Source organism: Urocitellus parryii, chromosome 5 (genome assembly GCF_045843805.1).
Source record: "Urocitellus parryii isolate mUroPar1 chromosome 5, mUroPar1.hap1, whole genome shotgun sequence".
NCBI classification, from domain to species: Eukaryota; Metazoa; Chordata; class Mammalia; order Rodentia; family Sciuridae; genus Urocitellus; species Urocitellus parryii.
Genome location: NC_135535.1, coordinates 10,668,502 through 10,686,895, shown reverse-complemented (window position 1 = coordinate 10,686,895; position 18,394 = coordinate 10,668,502). Strand labels below are relative to the sequence as shown.

The following is an 18,394-nucleotide window of genomic DNA, read 5'->3' as shown; positions in this document are numbered from 1 at the left end:
CTCCAGCTGCAGGGGACATGGTGGCCTCCGTGGGCTCCTGAGACCAAGGGAGGGTGGACACTCCTGCCAAGGCCGTCCAACGCTGCTGGGAGGACTTCGAGGCTGACCCGGCCTCCTCCTGCCCACTGTCCTCCCCCTGGGTCTCTCCCGTCCCGCCAGCCCCTTCCCGTCCTCGGGTGCGGTGCCCCAGCAGGGCCGAGTCCCGTCATTAGCGCTAATCACTGCAATCAGCACAGCGGGCCAGCGCCTGGTGCCCGCCCCAGCGCCCACCCCAGCGCCCACCCCAGCGCCCACCAGCCTCAGAGGCCCTGTGCCCGGCCCTGGCAGGTGGAGAGGGCTGGGGGGCGGGCAGGTGGCGCCGGGCCTCCCTGTGTCCAGGCCTCCACACAGGCTCCTCACCCCTGACTGCCCCGGCCCTGCAGGGCCGTCCCCATCCTGGGGGTCGGGAACCCCTCTTCAGTGAGCGCCAGCCCTGCGCTCCCTGGTCGGAGTCTCCTTCACCAAGGAGGCCGGCTGCCCCCTGATTCCCAGTCACCGGTGGCCCCAGCACCCACCTCCTGCCCAAGGTCTGGCAGCCTCGCTCCTCCTCCTCCTCCTCCCAGCCCTCCTCCCTCTCTGCCTCTGTCCTCCCCTCCCCTCCCCCCGCCCCCACCGCCCCCCTCTCCCCGCCAATTAGACCGACTCTGGCGGAGCCTGGAATGTTAATGCCCCGCCAGCCTCCCAGCCTCACCCCTCCTGCCTCCACAGACAGGGGAGCAGGGAGGAGCCAGGCTTCTGCTGCCCCTCCCCCGCCCTGCAGGCCCCTCCCTCCAGTAGGCCCCTCCCCCTCCCCCCCCCCCTAGCACTGGCTGTCACCAGAGTCCAAGGCTCAGGGGGGACAGCACAGGGCTGGGAGTCCAGAGCGCTGGGCCCCGACCAGGCCCCTCTCTGGGTCTCAGGCCTACTTCATGGCTCTAGTGGTCCCACGCAGCTCCTCACCTCTCACCTGGCCCTGGCCTGCCCCAGAGACACAGCGTTCCTGTCTTCAAGGGACCCCTTGGTCTGCCTGTGGGTGGTGACCACCAGGAGCCAGAAGGACTCAGGTAACCCCAGTCCCGCCGGTCAGCCTCACCCAGCCTCATCCCAGCTGAGGGGTGCCTCCTGCTGGCAGGGACAGAGGTGCCCTAGCTGCCCCTACCCCTCCCACTCCCATTCCCATCTGAACCCACACAACCCCAGCCTCCAGGTCCTCAGAACCTGACAGGTGCCCATAAGGCGGCAAGGACACTGATGACCCACCCTGCTCAATAGTTTCACGGTACGCATTACTTTCCATGGTTCATTCCCACTTATCACCAGGCGAGAGGTAAACCCGCAGGCAGCCTCTGAGTGTCCCCACCAGAGCACCCCATGGAGGGCACTCCAGCAGGCCCCCGGGGGACATCATTATCAAGCGCTCACATGCTGGACTCTGGGGACACGTGGGGGCCCACAGGGCAGTCCTCTTGTCTACAAACAAGTAAACGGGAAAACAGAGCGTCCAGAGTGGCCCGGGTTAGCAGGGAAATACAAAAGTGAGGAGGTGACTGGGGCAAAGCCAGGGAGAGGGCTCGGGGAAGACACCTCAGGGAGGTGACACTGAGCTGGGGCCCAAATGACAGGAAACCACGAAAGGGCTGGGGGTGTGCACTGAGGGGGGCACATGCAAAGGCCCTGGGGCTGGAACATGTGGCTGTTGGAGAAATGGGGAGCCATGGTGACTGGGCAGGGGGCAGGGGCGCAGTTCAGGCGGCGGCTGGCCGTGCAGAGCTGGTTCTGGTGTCCCCGGGTGCATGGCTGGGGTGTGCACCATCTGTCGCCACACCTTGGGGGACCTTCCCCTTTCCCTCTGCACCCCGCCCCCGGCTCCGTACCTGGGACCCTTTGGACGCCTTCTCTCCACCAGAAGAGGGTCCCTGAGGGACAAGCGGACCAGCAGGGCGGCACTCGCGGGGAAGGGGACCCGCCACCCACCCGCAGAGGGCTCCTCCTCCTCCAGGAACACAGCCGGGGGTCCACGGGCCAGCGGCGCCCACCCGAGGGTCCAAACGGAACCCCAGGTGGACAGAGGTCATTCTCAGCACCCAGACAGAACCAAGCGCCAGGTGACCTCACAACCGCGAGGGGACGTGGCAACCGAGTGGCCGCGGAGAGACCCAGGCGTGAGCGTGGCCGTGACCGACCCCGTCCCCGTCCACAGAGGCTCCTGGGAGAGTCTGGAGGGAGCCCATGGGGTCCCGTGGGGCACTGGTCACCTCGGTCCTCATCAGGAGTCCGTCCTGGCCACCGTGACTCGGCAGAACGCCCACCTCTGGGATCCGCCAATGCACAGCGACGTCCACTGGATGGATTTCAAAAATACAGTCACTTCAGAACACAGCAAAGTGCCACCCAAGCTTGAGAGTGACCGTCGGGGGGCGCCCAGCCCACAGGACCTTGGCCTGTGACCTTCCTGACTTCTGTGCGACCCCAGGGCTTCACGATCGTCCCCTTTTCCAGTTCCACATGGCAGTGGAGTGCAGTTGAGCAGTCAGAGAAAACATTCAGCCTCTGGGTTTTGGGAATTGGCTTCCTTTACTTAGCGTGATACTCTGCAGTTCCCCCCATTTGCTGGCAAATGCCATAATCTCATTCTTTATGGCTGAGTGATATTCCATTGTGTATATGTACCACAATTTCTTTACCCGTTCATCCCCTGAAGGACACCTAGGGTGGTTCCACTCGCTATTGTGCGCTGAGCTGCTCTGAGCGTGGATGTGGAGATTGCCACCATTTTAAATGCACATGGATTCTACCCTGTCTTCCTCGGGGCGTGTCTTCCGCCCACTTTGGGGGGGCTGGGCCTGGGCACTACTGATATTCGAGGCTAATAACTCTCCGTTCTGGGGCGTCCTGTGCTCTCTGGATGCTCCCTGGTGCCTTTCTCACTGGGGCAAGAGAAGACCTTTAGCAAATGGAGATCCCGATGACAGGACAGGTCCATGTGCGCTTCCCAGAGGCGGGCACGTCATTAACTCCGATGTCACCCACCTGAGGACTTACCCAAACTGCCCACAGTCAAACTGGCTGGACCGTCTGACCAGAGAGGCACAGCCTGACCCCCGCGTGTCGAGGTCCCCGTGAGACTCGATCGTCAAGGAAGTCTGCCAACCTTTTCCAGACCTAACGACCACTCACCTGCTGGGGGATCCCAGCCTCGTCCTCTGAAAGTCCTGTCTGCAATCAGAGAGCCCACCCTGGACACTCCACGGTCACGTCTCCTCCCTGCCTGTGAGTCCCCGGGCTGTCCCTGGATGCGCCCCTACCTGTGACCCTGGATGGTGTCAGGCTGAGCTCCTCTCTTTAGGGACCTCTTTGGATGCCCTGCAGTGACACCTTCGGTGACAACCGAAAATATCTCCAGACACGACCCACCGTCCCTCGGGGTGAGGTCACCAGATAAGGTGCAGGACAGTGGCTGATCCCACCACCTGGGCGCACTTGACCAGCTTCTCCTGTTTATCTGAGATTCCAGCGGAACTTCGCGCCCCGCCACCCGTGGGGCCACGTCCCCGGCTGAGAACCGGAGCTGCCTCTTGTCCCTGGCTCCCTGGCAGGGTCCCCTCCATCTCTTTCTTCTCCTGATGGACACGTTGGTGGCAAGCGCAAGGTTTTCTGCTGCAAGTGACAGAGACCCTGGCTCAGCCTCGAGGGGCCCCGGGCTCCCAGGTCTGCCCGGCAGGGAGCGCGGAGCAGGCTGGAGCCCGGGTGCAGGTGGCAGCGTGGCCGGGCCACCCTCCTTCCGCGCGCTCTTCCGGGCCCGGGGTGGGCAGCGCCGGTGCCTGGCCACAGTCACTCCTGGGCCCCCGAGGACCCGCCCTAGTGATGGGTCATTGGCCCTCTCCCGACCTATCACGGGCAGGGGGTGTGGCTGCCGTGGCCACGCCCCTCACCCCCTGAAGCCCGGGTGGTGGCTGCAGACTCTGTGGGGACAGAGTGGGTGTGGGTGACAGGGTGAGGGGCGGCAGCCAACCCCAGGGCCGATTTCCCACTTTGGCCTGTTGCCCCCAACAGTCCAGCGACTCCTGGGAGGGCTCTTTCGGTGACCCATGGTGCGCTCTTGGGTCTGTGGGCCTCGAAGCCAGGAATTGTTAGGCCCTCAGGCGGCGAGACCGGCACCCCTCCCAGGTGGCCCCACTGCGATTGCCCGCTGCTTCCTCTCTCCTCCTGCCTCAGGGCCTTCGCACCTGCTCTTCTCCTTTCCAGATCCCACATCCTTGGTTTCCTCTCTCAGGTCCCTTTGCAAACATCCCCCTATACAAATGGGCCACCCCTGAGCACCCGTCCCTGCCTCCCCAGCCTGGGGACGCCCCCAAGTGCTGCCAGAGCCCTCATCACCTGGCTCCTGTGACCCGTGTTCACTGACCCCCCCCTCTGGCTTGAAGGGCAGCTCCTGGAGGGCAGGGCCCCGTGTCCGTGTCCGGTGGCTGCTGCGTCCACAGGCCTCCTGGTGCACTCCGTGCCCCGCCCCAGCTCTCGCGCACTGGCTGAGCTAACTGGGACTGGGGACAGGTGGGCCTAGGCGCAGGGGTGACACCCAGCCCGGAGTCCACACCAGGAAACGCAGACCCTCAGCCGTCCCCCTTCCCTGCCTGTTTGGCAGCAAGCCCGGCCCCGGTGGTTTTAGTGTCCCCCCCCCCCCCCCCGTGCCAGGGCGGGAGAGTGTCTAGTCTGTTTGTGACACGGATCTTAGTGCCCCATCCGGCCCTGTCTGGGGCCAGGGGCCACCAAAGCAGAAGCTGAGACAGGACTGGGGACTGGAGGCTGGAGGCCACTGATCACCTGCGGGTGGCCCCTAGCAGTGGACGGTGGCCCCAGGGACTCCCCAGCTGCGCTCGAGGTGGGACAGGCTGAAGTCGGAGGTGGCTGAGGACCCGGAGGCTCGGCCCTGAGGGGAACGGCCCGAGGAGGAGGCCTGGCCCGATTCCTGCCCTCAAATCCAAGTGCCCGCGGTGGCAGAGGCCCCGGGGGACCCAGGCGGCAGGGCCGAAGGCGCCTGGCCCGGGGTGTGGACAGGTTAAAAGTGCCTGGGCCCCTGGAGAGGCCACGTCTGCGGAACTTGGGTCCAAAACGGGAGCGTCTGGCGGCGCCCACCCAGTGGCCGTGCTGAGCAGGGACGCGGTGACAGACGACAGCCGTGCCTCCATTTCTCGAGGGACCCTGTGCCGGGGCTTGTCCTCCTGTTTTGATTTTCAGGTGAGGACGCCGAGGCACCGGGTCCCACACGTCGTCCAGTGTCCCCAGCTGGTCAGCTCAGGGCAGGAGCCAGCCCACTGCGGGGTCCCGGAGGGCGGTGTCATCCTTTGGATTTTTGCCAGTCTCGAGGGTTACAAGTGACAAGTCGGTGTCTTCTTTGGACTTTCTCTGTTGTCACTTTATCAGGTGGGTTTAGACATAGAGACAGTAAAAGTGTCCTGAGCCAGAAACGTCAGAACCAGAGGAAGCCACCAGGGCTGGCTCCTGGCTTCCCTCCTGCTGTCCTCCCCCTGCTCTGACCACTCTATGGTGTGTCACCTCCGCGCCTGCCTCCTCATCATCCAGCATGGCTGCTCAAGCCCCATCCATCATGTCTTACCTTCCAGTCGTGGGGAGAGAGAAGGGGTAAAGGAAGAGCTCCCACAGCCGTCCGCCCCTTCCCACGGACCAGGACCTGAGCCTGTGGCCCCCTGTGTGGGGCGCTGGGACCACTCACCCGTCATCCTGTGGGAGAGGCCGGTCCTTCCCGGGGCACTCCTTGCCTTGGCCGTCTGCCCCACTGTGCTGGGCTCCGAGGACTTGTGTCACAATCCAACAGGAGAGCCTCTGATGTCCCCGAGTGGCACCTGGCTCGGGTCCGTGCCCGGCCCTGGGGTGGCCAGATGCCAGCGTGCAGGGACCCCCAGAGGCCCGTGGCCATCAAAAGCAAAGGCTGGAACTGTGTGTCTTGCCAAGTCCCTGGGGACAGCGACACCCCGAGGTCGGAGCTCGCCCCACAGTCGGCAGCGGTCCTCCTGCTGTCGCTCACTCCCCTGAGGCCCCTGGGCAGCCCGAGCACCGTCACTCTCCTGCATTCAGCAGGAGACAACTAAGGAATGTAGCTCCAGAGCACCCCACCCCCATCCCCCCCATGCCAGGTGACAGTGACATCCAGAGGAAGGCCTCTGTCCCTTCCCCCAAAGCCCAGGGCTGTGTCTGCTCTCTGGGAGGGACTGGGTCGCAGGGCCTTCTGGAACCAGTCACTAGCAAGGGCGAGCCGGCCGCGATGGCACAGGACGCACGAGGCCAGTGCTGGGGGGGAGATCCGAGGGAAGCCAATGGGGGCTCAGCGAGGGCGGGGGAGGGGAGAAACGGGCCGGGGACCCCAGCAGGTACCAGGGCTCAGGGCCTGGGAGGGAACAGGGCCTTCCTGGCCCAGGTGAAGGGGCTGGGAGGGCAGGACGGGGTGCCGCGGTGCCCGCCGTGCCCGCTGTGCCCACAAAGGTCGCTCTGGCTGCTGCGTGGAGAACAACTGTGTCCAGGACGGAGGCAGAGAGGCCAGTGGAGGCTGCGGCCACCCAGGTGAAGGGGTCCACTGGAAGGTGAGAGGACCCAGAGGGGGAGGGGAGCCTGCCGCCCAGCCAGGAAGACCCCGCCCTGGCTCCACCGCGGGGTCCCTCCTGGGGGACAGGAGGCGGGGCTCCCGGGGCCTGGGGTGGGGCCAGAGCTGGGCCCTCGGCCTGCGGCCTGCGGCTGGTGTTTGGAGACCGGGAGCCGCTGGAGCAGAGCCACTAAGTGGGCACTCCTGTGCCCTGTCCTTCCTCTGGCTGCCGGAAGACCCCAGGGGAAGCCAGCGGCCCTGCACCAGCCACAGGCCAGGCTGAGCTCCGGGCAGTGAGGACGGTGTGCGGGGCCCTGGCCCAGGGCTGGTGGCCGGAGAGGGCAGGTGGCTGTGGCTGGCAGGGCTCCTGGCTGGATCCTGGTGCCCGCCTCCCCCTGCCGGCGGGCCCAGCCTGGGGTCCCAGGAGGGCTGGGCCAGGTGGCTCCACTTCCCAGAGGTGGACACGGAGGCTCTGGGCCCAGGGAGCCCTCCCAGCCCGAGGCCCTCTCCAGTCCCCCTGGTGCTCAGCCCGGCCCTGGGCTGGTGCCTTGGCCTGGGAGAGGTCGTCCAGCCTTGTGGGGTGGAGAGGCTCGCTGGCCGCGTGTGTGGAGCGGGGATGGGGACCCTGCAGCTGGCCCTGCCTGTGTCCCTCGGCGTCTGTGGTGCCTTCGTTGCCTGGGGCTGGAGACCAAGAGACCTGGCCTCCCCTGGGGGCTGCCTCCAGATGCAGGCCACCCCTCTGCCTGCAGGCTCAGGGGAGGTCCACGGGCCACTGCCATCCACCCGCAGCGTGGCCACCAGGCCCGAGCTGGAGCTCAGGAACCCCCAGGGGTGGTGAGTGGCAGCTGCCGATGGCCCTGGTCCTGCCCAGACGCTCAAAAGCCAAACCGTCCCCTCTTCCGGCATCATCTCCGGAGACTTATCCCCCAAAGAGTGGCTCATCCCGCCGTCTGCCCGCCACCTGCGGGTTCCCTTATCCCGAGCCCAGGTCCACCCCTGAGGTGGCCAGGCCTGGACAGCTCACATGCCATCCAGCTGAGTGTTGGAAGCTGAGGAATCGGGCTAACCAACCCTTAGGACTGTGGGTCACGTGGGCCTTGGCGTGGACCTAGGGAGAGCTGGTGGCCCAGGACAGCGAGACCCCACGGGGCCCACGGCACACCCGACTCTTCTCCCGCCCAGCGCTGTCCCAAACTGCAGGGGCACGTGAATGAACACCCACGACCCCACGGTCCCTCTGCACCTACCCCACAGCCGCCCCTTGGCCAGCTTCCGCCGAGGGGTGTCCACACCGTGGCACAGGCCCCGAAGGCAGGTCTGGGGCCAACCAGTGACGACCCTGGGGTCCCAGGTATTCATAGCACAACCCAAATGGGTACGTGGTGGGCACCCAGCCTCAGGGCCCAGGGAGGGGCTGGGTCAGCCCCTTCTTAGGAGCCCAGCTTGATCAGGGCCCTGCTGACCCCAGTGCCACCCGCATCCCGTCCCCCATGGCTGGTCGGTCACTCTCTGGAGCACTATCTGGCGGCCTGGCCAGCCTCTCCACCACCTGGGAGGCTGCCCACCCCCGATTCCCCGGCCTCGTTATTCTTGCTTTAAATGGAAGATTTGGAAATCCTAGAAATAACCAGAATGTCAGCAGCAAGGGTCAGGACGGGCCTCACAGGGCCTGAAGATTGCCATCGGAGTCCAAGGCTCAGGGCTGTCACTGCTTGCTGTACAGAGCCCTCCCTGGGACCCGGCCCCCATCCTGGCCTGGTGGGAAGGTCAGGTGAAGCTTGGGGTGAAATGGGCAGGGTCCCTCCCAGGCCTGTCCTTGACCAGCTGTGCCACCTGAGGGGATGGTTCGCCCTCTCTGATCCTGTTCCTCAGAAACAGAGCCAAGGTGCCTGCTTTGTAGGCCACTTCCTCGTGCGCTGATGCCGGGCACCAGCCTCCTGCCCCATGGGGGCCCCAGAACCAGGCCCACCCTACCAGGAGCCTCGGAGGCCCAGGGTCACGGGCAGTTCTGTCTCTGCAGGTCACGTGTCTTCTGAGAGACTGAGCAGGGGACAGGGCGGGAAGTGTGCCTCCACCTCAGCTCCCTCTGCTTCCTCGCTCTGTCCAGCTGAGGAACCGTGGCCCCCGGCCACTCAGTGCCTGCCATCGGGTGGACCTCGGGGCAGCAGCCTCCTCTGGTCCAAGGGGTTCCCTGTGACTTTGGAAGCACAGCCTGGTGTTGGCCTCCCAGCAGTCCTGCCTGCCACTGTCCTCCCTGCGTCCCTCCCTGCTGAAGTCAGCTGGACATAATTCCCCTCTCTGCAACGGTCAGCTCCTGGGCCTGGCAGTGGGGTGGCCCGGCCCCGGGCACAGGTAGGTGAGGGGGAGGGGAAGTTCCTGGGGGAGCTCAGGAGACCTGACTTCTCAGAGGGTCCTGCGACATCGTCCCACGGTTGGCAGACATCGTCAGGACCAAGGACAGCGGACGGGGACGGGGCGAAGGCCATTTTAGAGGAGACCCTGAGGGGGTTCAGCCTGGGGACCCCAGCTCATGGGGAGAGGGGGCTGGAGGGGAGGGCACTGCTGACTGGGTACTGACCCGAGGGCACAGCAGCCGGCTGGCCAGGGCCACGGGCCTCAGGAGGGAGAAGGGTGGACATGAGGGGCAAAGCCAGGGCTCTGCAGGCAGGAGGGGCGGCAGGTGGAGGTGTGAGGGGAGAGCAGAGTGGTCAGAGCACCAGGGTGCGGGGCGCTGACCCCGGCTGGCTCCTGCTGCCCCTACTCAGGCCCACACGGAGGTGCTGCAGATGGCCCGGGAGGCCAGACGGCCTGGGGTCCAGAGCTCTGGGGAGGAAGGGCCAGGCTCACCGACCCCCTCCAGGGAGACACTGCAGGACACTCCTCTCGGGTGCGGGACACCCCCCTGGAGCTGGTGGCCAGGGAGCAGGATTGAGGACCTCCCAGGACAGAGGGGACTGTAAGAGAGAAGTCGCAGGGAGGCCCGGGAGCGCCCCACAGCCAGGCCAGGTTCAGGCCCCAGGGGTGACCTTGAGGCTCAGGAAGGCGTCACCTGGGGAAGATCCGGGAAAGAGACCATGGCCTGCGGCAGCCACCAGGAGTGACCGTCAGGTTGTGCAGGGCCCTGGAGGAGGCCCAGGCCAGCGGAGGCCCAGCAGGGAGGGAGGGGGCCTCAGCCTCTGGCCCTCCCACAAGGTCCCCCGCGGTGCTACCAACTCCAGTGAAGGAAACAGGGCAGCCCCTGAGGCTACCGCTCCTGCCCCCCAGGGTCCAAGTGGCGAAGTGCCCTGTGATGCCTTCCCGGGGCAGCCCAGGGAGCTGTGGGGGCCCAACCCTGGCACTGCAGGCCCAGCCAGGGCCTTCATGGAGGAGGGGTGCAGAGCTGGAGGAGAGGGCTCTGAGGAGGGGGCGGGGGCTGAGGCTGAGCCCAGGGCTCCAGAGCCACGGGGTGAACCTGCGGCCACTGGATGGTGACCTCAGACACAGTAGCACCCCTGACTCCTGAAGGAGCAGAGGCCGAGAGCTGTGAGGAAGGGGCCAGTCGATGGCAGAGGGCACCCGGGCAGGTGCCCAGGCCAGGCCTGGAGGTGGCCCAGGGGTCCCACAGGGACCTGGACCCACCATGGCAGGAGCAGGCCTGGGACCACCGGTGGCCTGTGGTCACTGACCGGGGCAGCTTTGTCTCCCCAGGGGGTCTACCCGGGCCTGCATCCAGGGTGAAGGTGGTCAGGAGGAGCCTGAGGACCCAGGGCCCAGGGTGTCCAGGCGTCCCCGCAGGCCTCCCAGGCACCGGCCACCAGACCCAGGGAGGCGCCCCCCCGGCGCTCCCCGGCGCCGGGGGGGCGCCTCCCTGCGTCTTCTTCCCTTGACCTTGGGCGGCGATGACCTGTCCAGTTGGCCCATCCCTAAGCCCCGAGGGCAGGGCTGCAGGTGAGGAGAGGACATGGGAGGGGGCACGGGACCTGGGGGCACTGGGCGTCGAGCGCGGGCACATTCAACACGAGCCTCGACCCCGTTGTTTTAAATAAGAAATTTATTGCAAATATAGAAATTGGTTCTCTCCATACAGGAATCTCCGAGTTGAGGAAAACGACTTCGTGCCATTCAGTTTAAAACAGGAGATGGGGGGCAGAGGGAGGGAGGAGAAAGTAAATGAAGTTGCCCCCCAAAAGAAGAAAAGGAGAGAGTTCCAGGCCCCGGAGGGGGGAGGGTCCGTCCACAGCTGGGGCTCCCAGGTCCGAGGTCAGGCCTCGAGGCCAGCTCTGCAGGGCTCAAACCAGGTGCCAGGCCACAGCCCCCCAGGGCCGCGGCTCCTGAGCGGGGGCTGGGGGGAGGGTGGCGGCTGCCGCACGGAGCCCCGCCCCGCCCTGTGCTTGTCTGGCAGAGAAACGGGGCTGGGGGGAGAGGAGGCCCGGGCCCCGCCCCCACGGACCCCTCTTCCTCTCCCTGCAGCTCCACAGGAGTGACTGGCCACACGAGGGACACTGAGACAAGAGGTGGAGGGACTGATGCTGTCCTCGGGGTTGGGGTGGCTCCGGAGGAGGCGTGGAGGGATGGACGTGAGCATGGGGGCTGGGAGGAGGTCCCCCTCTCCTGGGGCTGAGGGGGGCGGAGAGCAGGACCGTGGGAGGGACTGGACATGGCCGTGGGGGCCCAACCTTCGCCCTGGCCTTGGTGGGTCAGAGGCCAGAGATGCCCTGCCCTGCCCCACCATCCTCACCCCGGGAAAGGGCACTGCCAGGCCGGGAACCAACCAGGGCAGGGTGGTGGGGTGGCCTAAGGAGGGGCTTCAAGAAGCCACCGCTGCAGCCCGCGCCCACCAGCCCCTCCTCACTGCCACTGGGTCCTACTGTCAGGTAGGGTTTGACTGCCCGTCACCTCCTCCAAGGGACAAGGGACCCTGTCCCTCCCCTCCACCGCCCTCGGTTAGTTCTTTGCATGAAGCCACCTCCGGGAAGCAGTTTCCGTCTGTCCCTTCACTGTGTCTGGGCCTCTTAGGAAGGGGCTCCTGTCCCTGCGGTCCCCGTCTGGCCCCTTCCTGGCCCCTCTTTGGCTCCTCCCCACTGGGTTTCCTGTGCTTCTGCTTCCCCCAGAGTGGGCACAGGCCACCTCGGACGGGGACACCAGGAGCCTCGGCCATGCTGGCCTTCACCCCCTGCCCAGGGCCTCTCCAGGGCCCCTGGGGCCCACCTGGCCCTTCCACCCCCGCGGCCCCCCCATATCTCCCCAGTCAGGGCCCCTGCCTGACACATCAGCTCCTGGTCCTGTGCCCCCTCCTCCAGGAGGGCCACCGAGCATGGCACCTCCGGGGGACAGAGAGGGACTCTTCCCAAGAGGGAAGACCCTGGCCTGGGCCCTGAGGTGGTGTCCACAGACTCATCTCTTCTGGCCAGGTGTCTGCTTCTCATTTCTGGGAGTTCATTGGCTGCAACAGAGAGGTGGCAGTGCCTGCCATGCCCTCAGGACAGAGGGCCCCTCTGGTCCCTTCCTGGGGAAGGAGTCACAGGTGGTTCCCAGGTCAGGAGACCCAGGTGACCTCGCTGGGGCTCAGGCAGGAAGATCCACTGGCCCCTTTCCCTTCCACGCCCCTCCCCCCTCCCAGCGCCACCCCGCCTGTCCCCACCGTGGCCCCTGACCATTGTCACGATAAGCATGGCCCTCGGCCAGGCTCCTGGAATAAACGGTCATTTGGGGCCTCCGGGTGGGTCCTCCCCACAGGTCCGGCCTGGCCGCTGGGGTTCTGGCTGCTGGGGGACCAGACCTGCCCCTGAGGCCCGGCTCTGCCTCAGAACAGTGTCCTGTGGGTCTCCGAGGTCATGTCACCTCCTGGCGCCAGGGGCCTGCTGTTGAGATGGGAGTCCATGGGGGAAGGCCTGAGGTCTTAGAGGTCATGGTCCCCCAGGACTGATGGCCAAGCTGCCGGCCGCTCCCTCCCTCCCAGGCTCCTCCCTCCAGACCCCCAGCCTCTCCATGGAGCCCTGTGCCTGGGCCTCCTGTCCTCCTCGGCACCTCTCCACCCTCTGCACGGTGTGGGTTCTCTTCCTGGAGAAGTGTCTAGGAAAGGCCCTGGGGCAGGAAGGATGGGCGGGGCCAGGGGAAGGGGGGTGGGGAGGTGGCACTTGTGGGCCCAGTGATGGGAGGTGGGTGTGGGGCAGGGCTGGGCTTGGGTGGCACCTGTTTTGGGTCTCCTGCAGAGCTGGCCCTCCCTGGGTTTCAAGAGCTGCTCAGATCCCGATGGAGGGACTGGGGGGGGGGCAACGGGACAAACTGGCACATACACAACAGATGTTTGCTCAGAAAAATACAGTAAAATCGTCATGCAGTGTAACAGGGAGCCTGCTTCTCGCCGCCCTCCGCTCGCTCGGCTTTGCCAACTGGGTGTGAGGAGGGTTGGGGGCGAGCTCGGGGCTGGGGGTCTGCGCCTGCGTTTCCATGCCAGCCCACCCCCTCTTCTCCCCAGGAGAACAGTCTTTTCTTTGCCAATGTCACCCCCAAAGTGAGCTCTGGGCTCAGCCCACCCCCGAAGTTGATGTGACAGAGGAGGTCAGCTGAGCCCCCTGGTCCTTTCCCAAGCCCACCAGCAGGGGGTGGGTGGAGCCCCCAAGGAAAGTGGCCTTCCTGGTCAGAGCCCCTCCGCCACAGCACAGGCCTTTGTCCCTGGCCACCATCACACCCCCAGTCTCAAGAAGCCCGAGTGGGTGACAGGCCAGATCTGGGGGTCTCTGGCAGGGGCGAGGGGGGAGCTGACAGGGCCCCTCGCCACCTTGGCCCCCCAGCCCTCCTCCACCTCCAGGGGCCAGCCTCGGCCTCAGGACCCGGCCCAGAGCTTGTCCTGGGAAGGCCCTGGCTCTTGAGAGGGGCGGCCCCTGCCCGACCCTCCCTCCCGCTCTGCTGCCGCCCACACTCAGCCCCCAGAGCCCCACGGTCTGCTCTGGGCACCAACTGCCAGGCACCCGGTTGCCACGGAGACGGGCTAGCGGGGGAGGGGCCGTGGACCCAGTCTGCTCCCCCCCACCCCAGGGTGGTGGGGGGGACCTCACTGTTTGTGCTTTGTTCGATGTTGGGTGGGGGTCAGAAGGGGAGTGGCCGTTTCCATGGTAACATGGGGCCCCCTCAGGCTGAGAGATGGGGCGGGGTGGGGGAGCCCTCCTTTCCCTCCTCTGGGTAGGCTGAGTCTCTGCCCTGAGACCCGTGGTGGGGGTCAGGCAGGGGGGTGCAGGATGCAGGGAGCAGGTGGGAAGCCCCCTTCCGCCTCCCCACTGTCCCCGAGTGTCACAGTTCACTGCTGCTCCTCCGGGGTGGACAGGGGTCCCGGAGGCCCAGAGAGGCTGGGGCCAGGGGTGTGGGGCCTGCACCTGAGTCGCCACGGGAGCTGGCCCACCCAGCGCCCTCCCCAGGCAGCTCCCCTGGCTACTTGGAAGACACTTGAAGGGGTGGTGGCATGTCCCCTTGCTCTGCTCTGCTCAGCCCCGTGCCCTGAGGGGACTTCCGTGGGCTTTCTGGAGAGGAAAAGCACCTTCCTGGTTCTCCAGCCCCTCGGTCACAGGCGGTGACGGCTTTGGAAGGGTGTTGGTGGACTGGGGTCCCCGGGGTGTGGCTGGGGGGAACGGCCTGGGCCAGGAAGCTGGGAGACTGAGTCTGACCTGCCACATGACCCCAGGGTCATCACCTTGCTCCTTGGGCCATCCATGAAGTGGAGGGAAATGGCACCCAGGTCCACCTTGTGCCACACCTCCCAGTGACCTGTCCCCGAGCTCGGGAGGTGGCCCTCCCTGCCCCAGAGGGGCTTCCGTCTGTGTCTTCCCAGTCTCCTCTCCCCCAGTCCCGCGCCTGGCCCCCGTCCCCGCTCTCCTCTGGCCTCCTCGCCTGCCCCTGGCCCAGCCCCGCACGCCCGGCAGCGTCCCTGGGCAGCACAGTAAAGACGACTGATTTCGGTATCAGTTTGTAAACTTTAAGGAAAATGTGTCTCGTTTTCCTGTCCGTTATTGTCAGTGTTGGTGGGTTCACAGTCAGGTGGTGGTCAGGTGTGTGCGTGGTGCGTGCGTGCGGGTGTGCGTGTGCGTCCACTCCTCCGCCTGGGCCGTCCGCCCCTGCCCGCCCGGCCCCCGGGGCCCTCCCCCGGAGCGCCCTGGCCCTCCCCCTGCAGCCTCACCAGGGAGGAGAGGGTCACAGCTTCTGCTGGGCCGAGACCCCCTTCCAGTAATCCAGGATGTCGTGCAGGTCCTCGTCCTTGGCGAACTGGACCTTCTTGCGCAGGGCGTGGCCGGCGGCCATGTACACCTCCTCGCGGTGGTGCTTCTTGTAGGGCCGGAAGCGCTCCCAGATCTTGTGCGTGCTCTCGGACGAGTACTCGGGGCTGGAGGAGTACCCTGAGTAGTAGTGTCTGGGGGACAGCTGGGAGTAGGTGGAGTCGCGCTTGGAGCGGGTCAGCGGCTTGAGGAAGGACACGCGCTGGCTCAGGCTGTCGGCGCCCTCCTCGTAGTAGAGGGCGGGGAAGCTGTGCCGGTGCTCGCTGCAGTGGTAGGCGGGCTTCACCTCCAGGTGGTGGATGCCCCCGCCCCCGCCGCTGCCCCCGCCGCTGCCCGCGGGCACCAGCGGGAGCCGGTCCAGCGGGCTGTTGAGGGGGCTGCCCTTCTCGATGTACTTGGAGTCGCCCTTGGCCAGCCCCGGGGCGGCCGGGTGGTCGGGCACGTCCAGGCTGAAGACTTTGGCGCTCTTGATGGAGCCGCTGGACGACACGCTGCAGGTCTTGCGGGTGACCGCGGCGTCCGCGCTGAGCTGGCGCTGCAGCGGGTGGTGGGAGCTCTCCTTGTAGGGGGGAGAGAGGAAGCTGGGCCGCTCCAGCGCCCCGGGGGCAGTGGCCGTGGAGGTGGTGGCGGCTGGAGGGAGGGACTGGCACTCGAAGGCCAGCTCAGGGTCCCCGCCACCACCGCCAGCCCCCAGGAAAGAGGCCGAGTCCAGCTTGAGGGCATCGATGCAGTTGTTGATGATCTGGTTGACCTTGTCCACCTCCTTGGCGATGGTGGAGATCTCGGCGGCCGAGCCCTGGCCGTTTTCCAGCTCCGGGAGGTCATCCTCTGGCCGGGCCAGGCCGTCCCCCCCGGCACCTGTGCGCACCTCGATATAGTTGCCTTTGGTGGCCACCTTGGGTGTGTCCAGCCCGGCCTCCAGCCCCTTGGAGGCAGGCAGCTTCTCTCCAATCATGGAGGGGATGGAGGACATGCGGGCCACGGGCAGCACGGGGGGCTCGCCCAGCTTCTGGGCGGCGTGGACGATGGAGCCGGCGTCCACGTCGGCCCCGTAGCGCATCTCCAGGATGGTCTTCTTGACGTTGACGGACTTCTGCTTCTCTTCCTGCAGGCGCCGCCTGCGCAGGCAGTAGTAGACGGCGCCCAGCACGATGACCATGCCGAAGAGGCAGCCCAGGATGGTCATGATGTAGTGGGTGGTGGTGGAGGTGCTGGGCGCCAGGTCCCCAGGCACCGGGTCCCTCGTGGTGAAGGTCAGGCAGGTGTGGTTGAAGCGGCGGCTGTTGCGCAGCGAGGTCACACAGAAGGTGTACTCGGTGTGCGCCCGCAGCTTGTCCAGCGTCACGATCTCCTTCTTGTTCTTGAGCGTCATGACGTCCGAGAAGTAGCTGCTGTTGTACTGGACCAGGACGTACATCTTGCTGTAGGGGTGCGGGATGATGACCACCAGGGTGGCCGAGGTGAAGGTGACGTGGTGCAGCTTGATGGCGGGCCCCGCGGAGGCGTCCGTAGTGGACGAGGCCGGCGGCTCCACCGAGAGGATCTCGTCGGGGTTGAAGCCCGAGTTCTCGTCGGGCTCCCTCTGGGCGTCGGTGGAGTAGGGCGTGGGGTGGCTCTGGGGCCGGGCTGGCAGCGAGCCGTTGCGGCACTTGGCCTGCAGGACGGTGATGGCGTTGAGGCTGTGGTAGGGCCGGGGCACGAGCAGCGGGTAGCCCGCGAACTCCCTGGGCGACTCGCACTGCAGCCGGTCGTAGTTCTTGGTGACGTTGTTGAAGACGACCAGCCAGGCCAGGAAGCCGAAGAGGTCGCACTCACAGTTGAAGGGGTTGCCGGCCAGCTCGCACACCATCAGGCTGGCCAGGCTGGCGAAGGTGGCGCCGTCCAGGCGGCTGAGGCGGTTGGAGGACAGGTCGATGCTGATGAGGCTCGGGCACTCGGAGAAGGCGGTGGGCGTCACCACCTCGATGAGGTTGTGCTGCACGAAGAGGAACTGCAGGCGGCCCATGCCGCGCAGCATGCCCTCGGTCAGGTTGCTCAGGCGGTTGTAGCCCAGCTGCAGCACCTGCAGGCTGGACTGGCCCAGGAAGGCGCCGTCCTCGATGTAGGAGATCTCGTTCTTGGTCAGGTTGAGGTCGGTGAGGTTCCCGAAGCGGTTGAGCGAGGAGTAGAGCACGGCCTTGAGCTTGTTCTCGTTGAGCCGCAGGTCGTGCACCGTGCTGTTGATGTGCTGCGGGATGGTCTCGTAGGGCGGCTGGTTCTGGCTGCAGATGGCCAGCCACACGTAGCCCTTGTCCCCCTCGATGAGCCAGCAGTCGGCGCGCACGGCCCCCGGCCCGCACACGCACAGCAGCGCGGCCGCGCACAGCCCCAGGCGCAGCATGGCGCGGGCCTCGGCGGGCTGAGCGGAGGGCCAAGCGGGGGGGTGCCTAGCGGCCAGAAGCTGGGGCTGGCGGCACAGTCCTCCCGGGGGCCGCCACCATCTTGGGGGCGACCCCCAGCGTGGGGGCCCCAGGCAAGGTGGTCACGGCGGGTGCCAACAGCTGGGCCGGGGAGCTACCAGCAGGCACGGGGCCTGGCCAGGGTGCGGGCACCCAGAGCCTGCTACTGGCCGGCTCCTGGTCTCCGGGTGGGAAGGACCACGGCTCTCAGCCTCGACTTGCTCCTCCTCCTCCTCCTCTTCCTCCTCGGGTTCTGGGCTCAGAACTTCAGAAGATCCCCACGGGAGACTGGAGAGCGACACCAAGGGTGCAAGAGACCGGGTCAGGAGGGAAGCGCCCCATCGGTCACCTGGTTCCTGAAAGGCAGCACCGAGAGGGTGACCGATCAGTGCCAGGGCCCAGACCAGCCCCATCGAGAGCCCCAGTGCAGGTCCCCTCCCCGGGCCTCCGTGACAAGGAGGACCCAGGGTCCCCACCACGTAAAGGGAGGGAGGGCTGGTGAGTGGCAGGAGGGGGAGGGGGTCCTCGGAGAGCAGGAGGTGGGGACTCGGGATCCGGCAGGGCAGTCTGAGGCCTGAGGACAGAGGAGGAGCCGGGACAGGACGGGGACACAGGCCCACTCTCCCGCGCACGCCAGCCCGGTGCACACACTCACCTGCCGGCTGCACAGTGACCCCCACATGAGCCGGAACCCCACGGCACACACACGTGGACAGGGACACACGCTCACAAGCACACCTGCCATCTGTGCCCACGACAGACAGGCCGCACACACAGGGCACGTACCCAAGTGGGCACCCCCAAATCCGGATAAAGAATTAAGAAGCCCAGCAAAACGCCTCCCGTCTCCAGGCCCAGAGATAAATAATTCATTTGTTGTGTAACTGCTCTTGTTCCAAAAATAATTCCCTTGTCTCAGCTTCCGTGGGGGAGGGGGGCAGCCTGTGGCGGCCGTGGCGCCCCCTGCACGGGGGGATCAGAGGCCGGGGGTCTCCACGGGGGAAGGCAGAGCCCAGCCCAATGAAGGGGGCAGGAGCCAGGGAACTCAGAGACCTGCCCAGTGTCACCCACCCACTGCCCTCCAGATCACCCTGATC

At 66.3% G+C, this 18,394-nt stretch overlaps 1 protein-coding gene across 1 annotated transcript; it reads right to left on the bottom strand.

Annotated features, from left to right (window-relative positions):
* Positions 1-14,776: 14,776 nt before the first annotated feature.
* On the bottom strand, positions 14,777-17,239 carry Elfn2 (extracellular leucine rich repeat and fibronectin type III domain containing 2). Its single transcript, XM_026410169.2, has one exon. The coding sequence runs from the start codon at positions 17,237-17,239 to the stop codon at positions 14,777-14,779; it is 2,463 nt and encodes an 820-aa protein (XP_026265954.1).
* Positions 17,240-18,394: the final 1,155 nt, after the last annotated feature.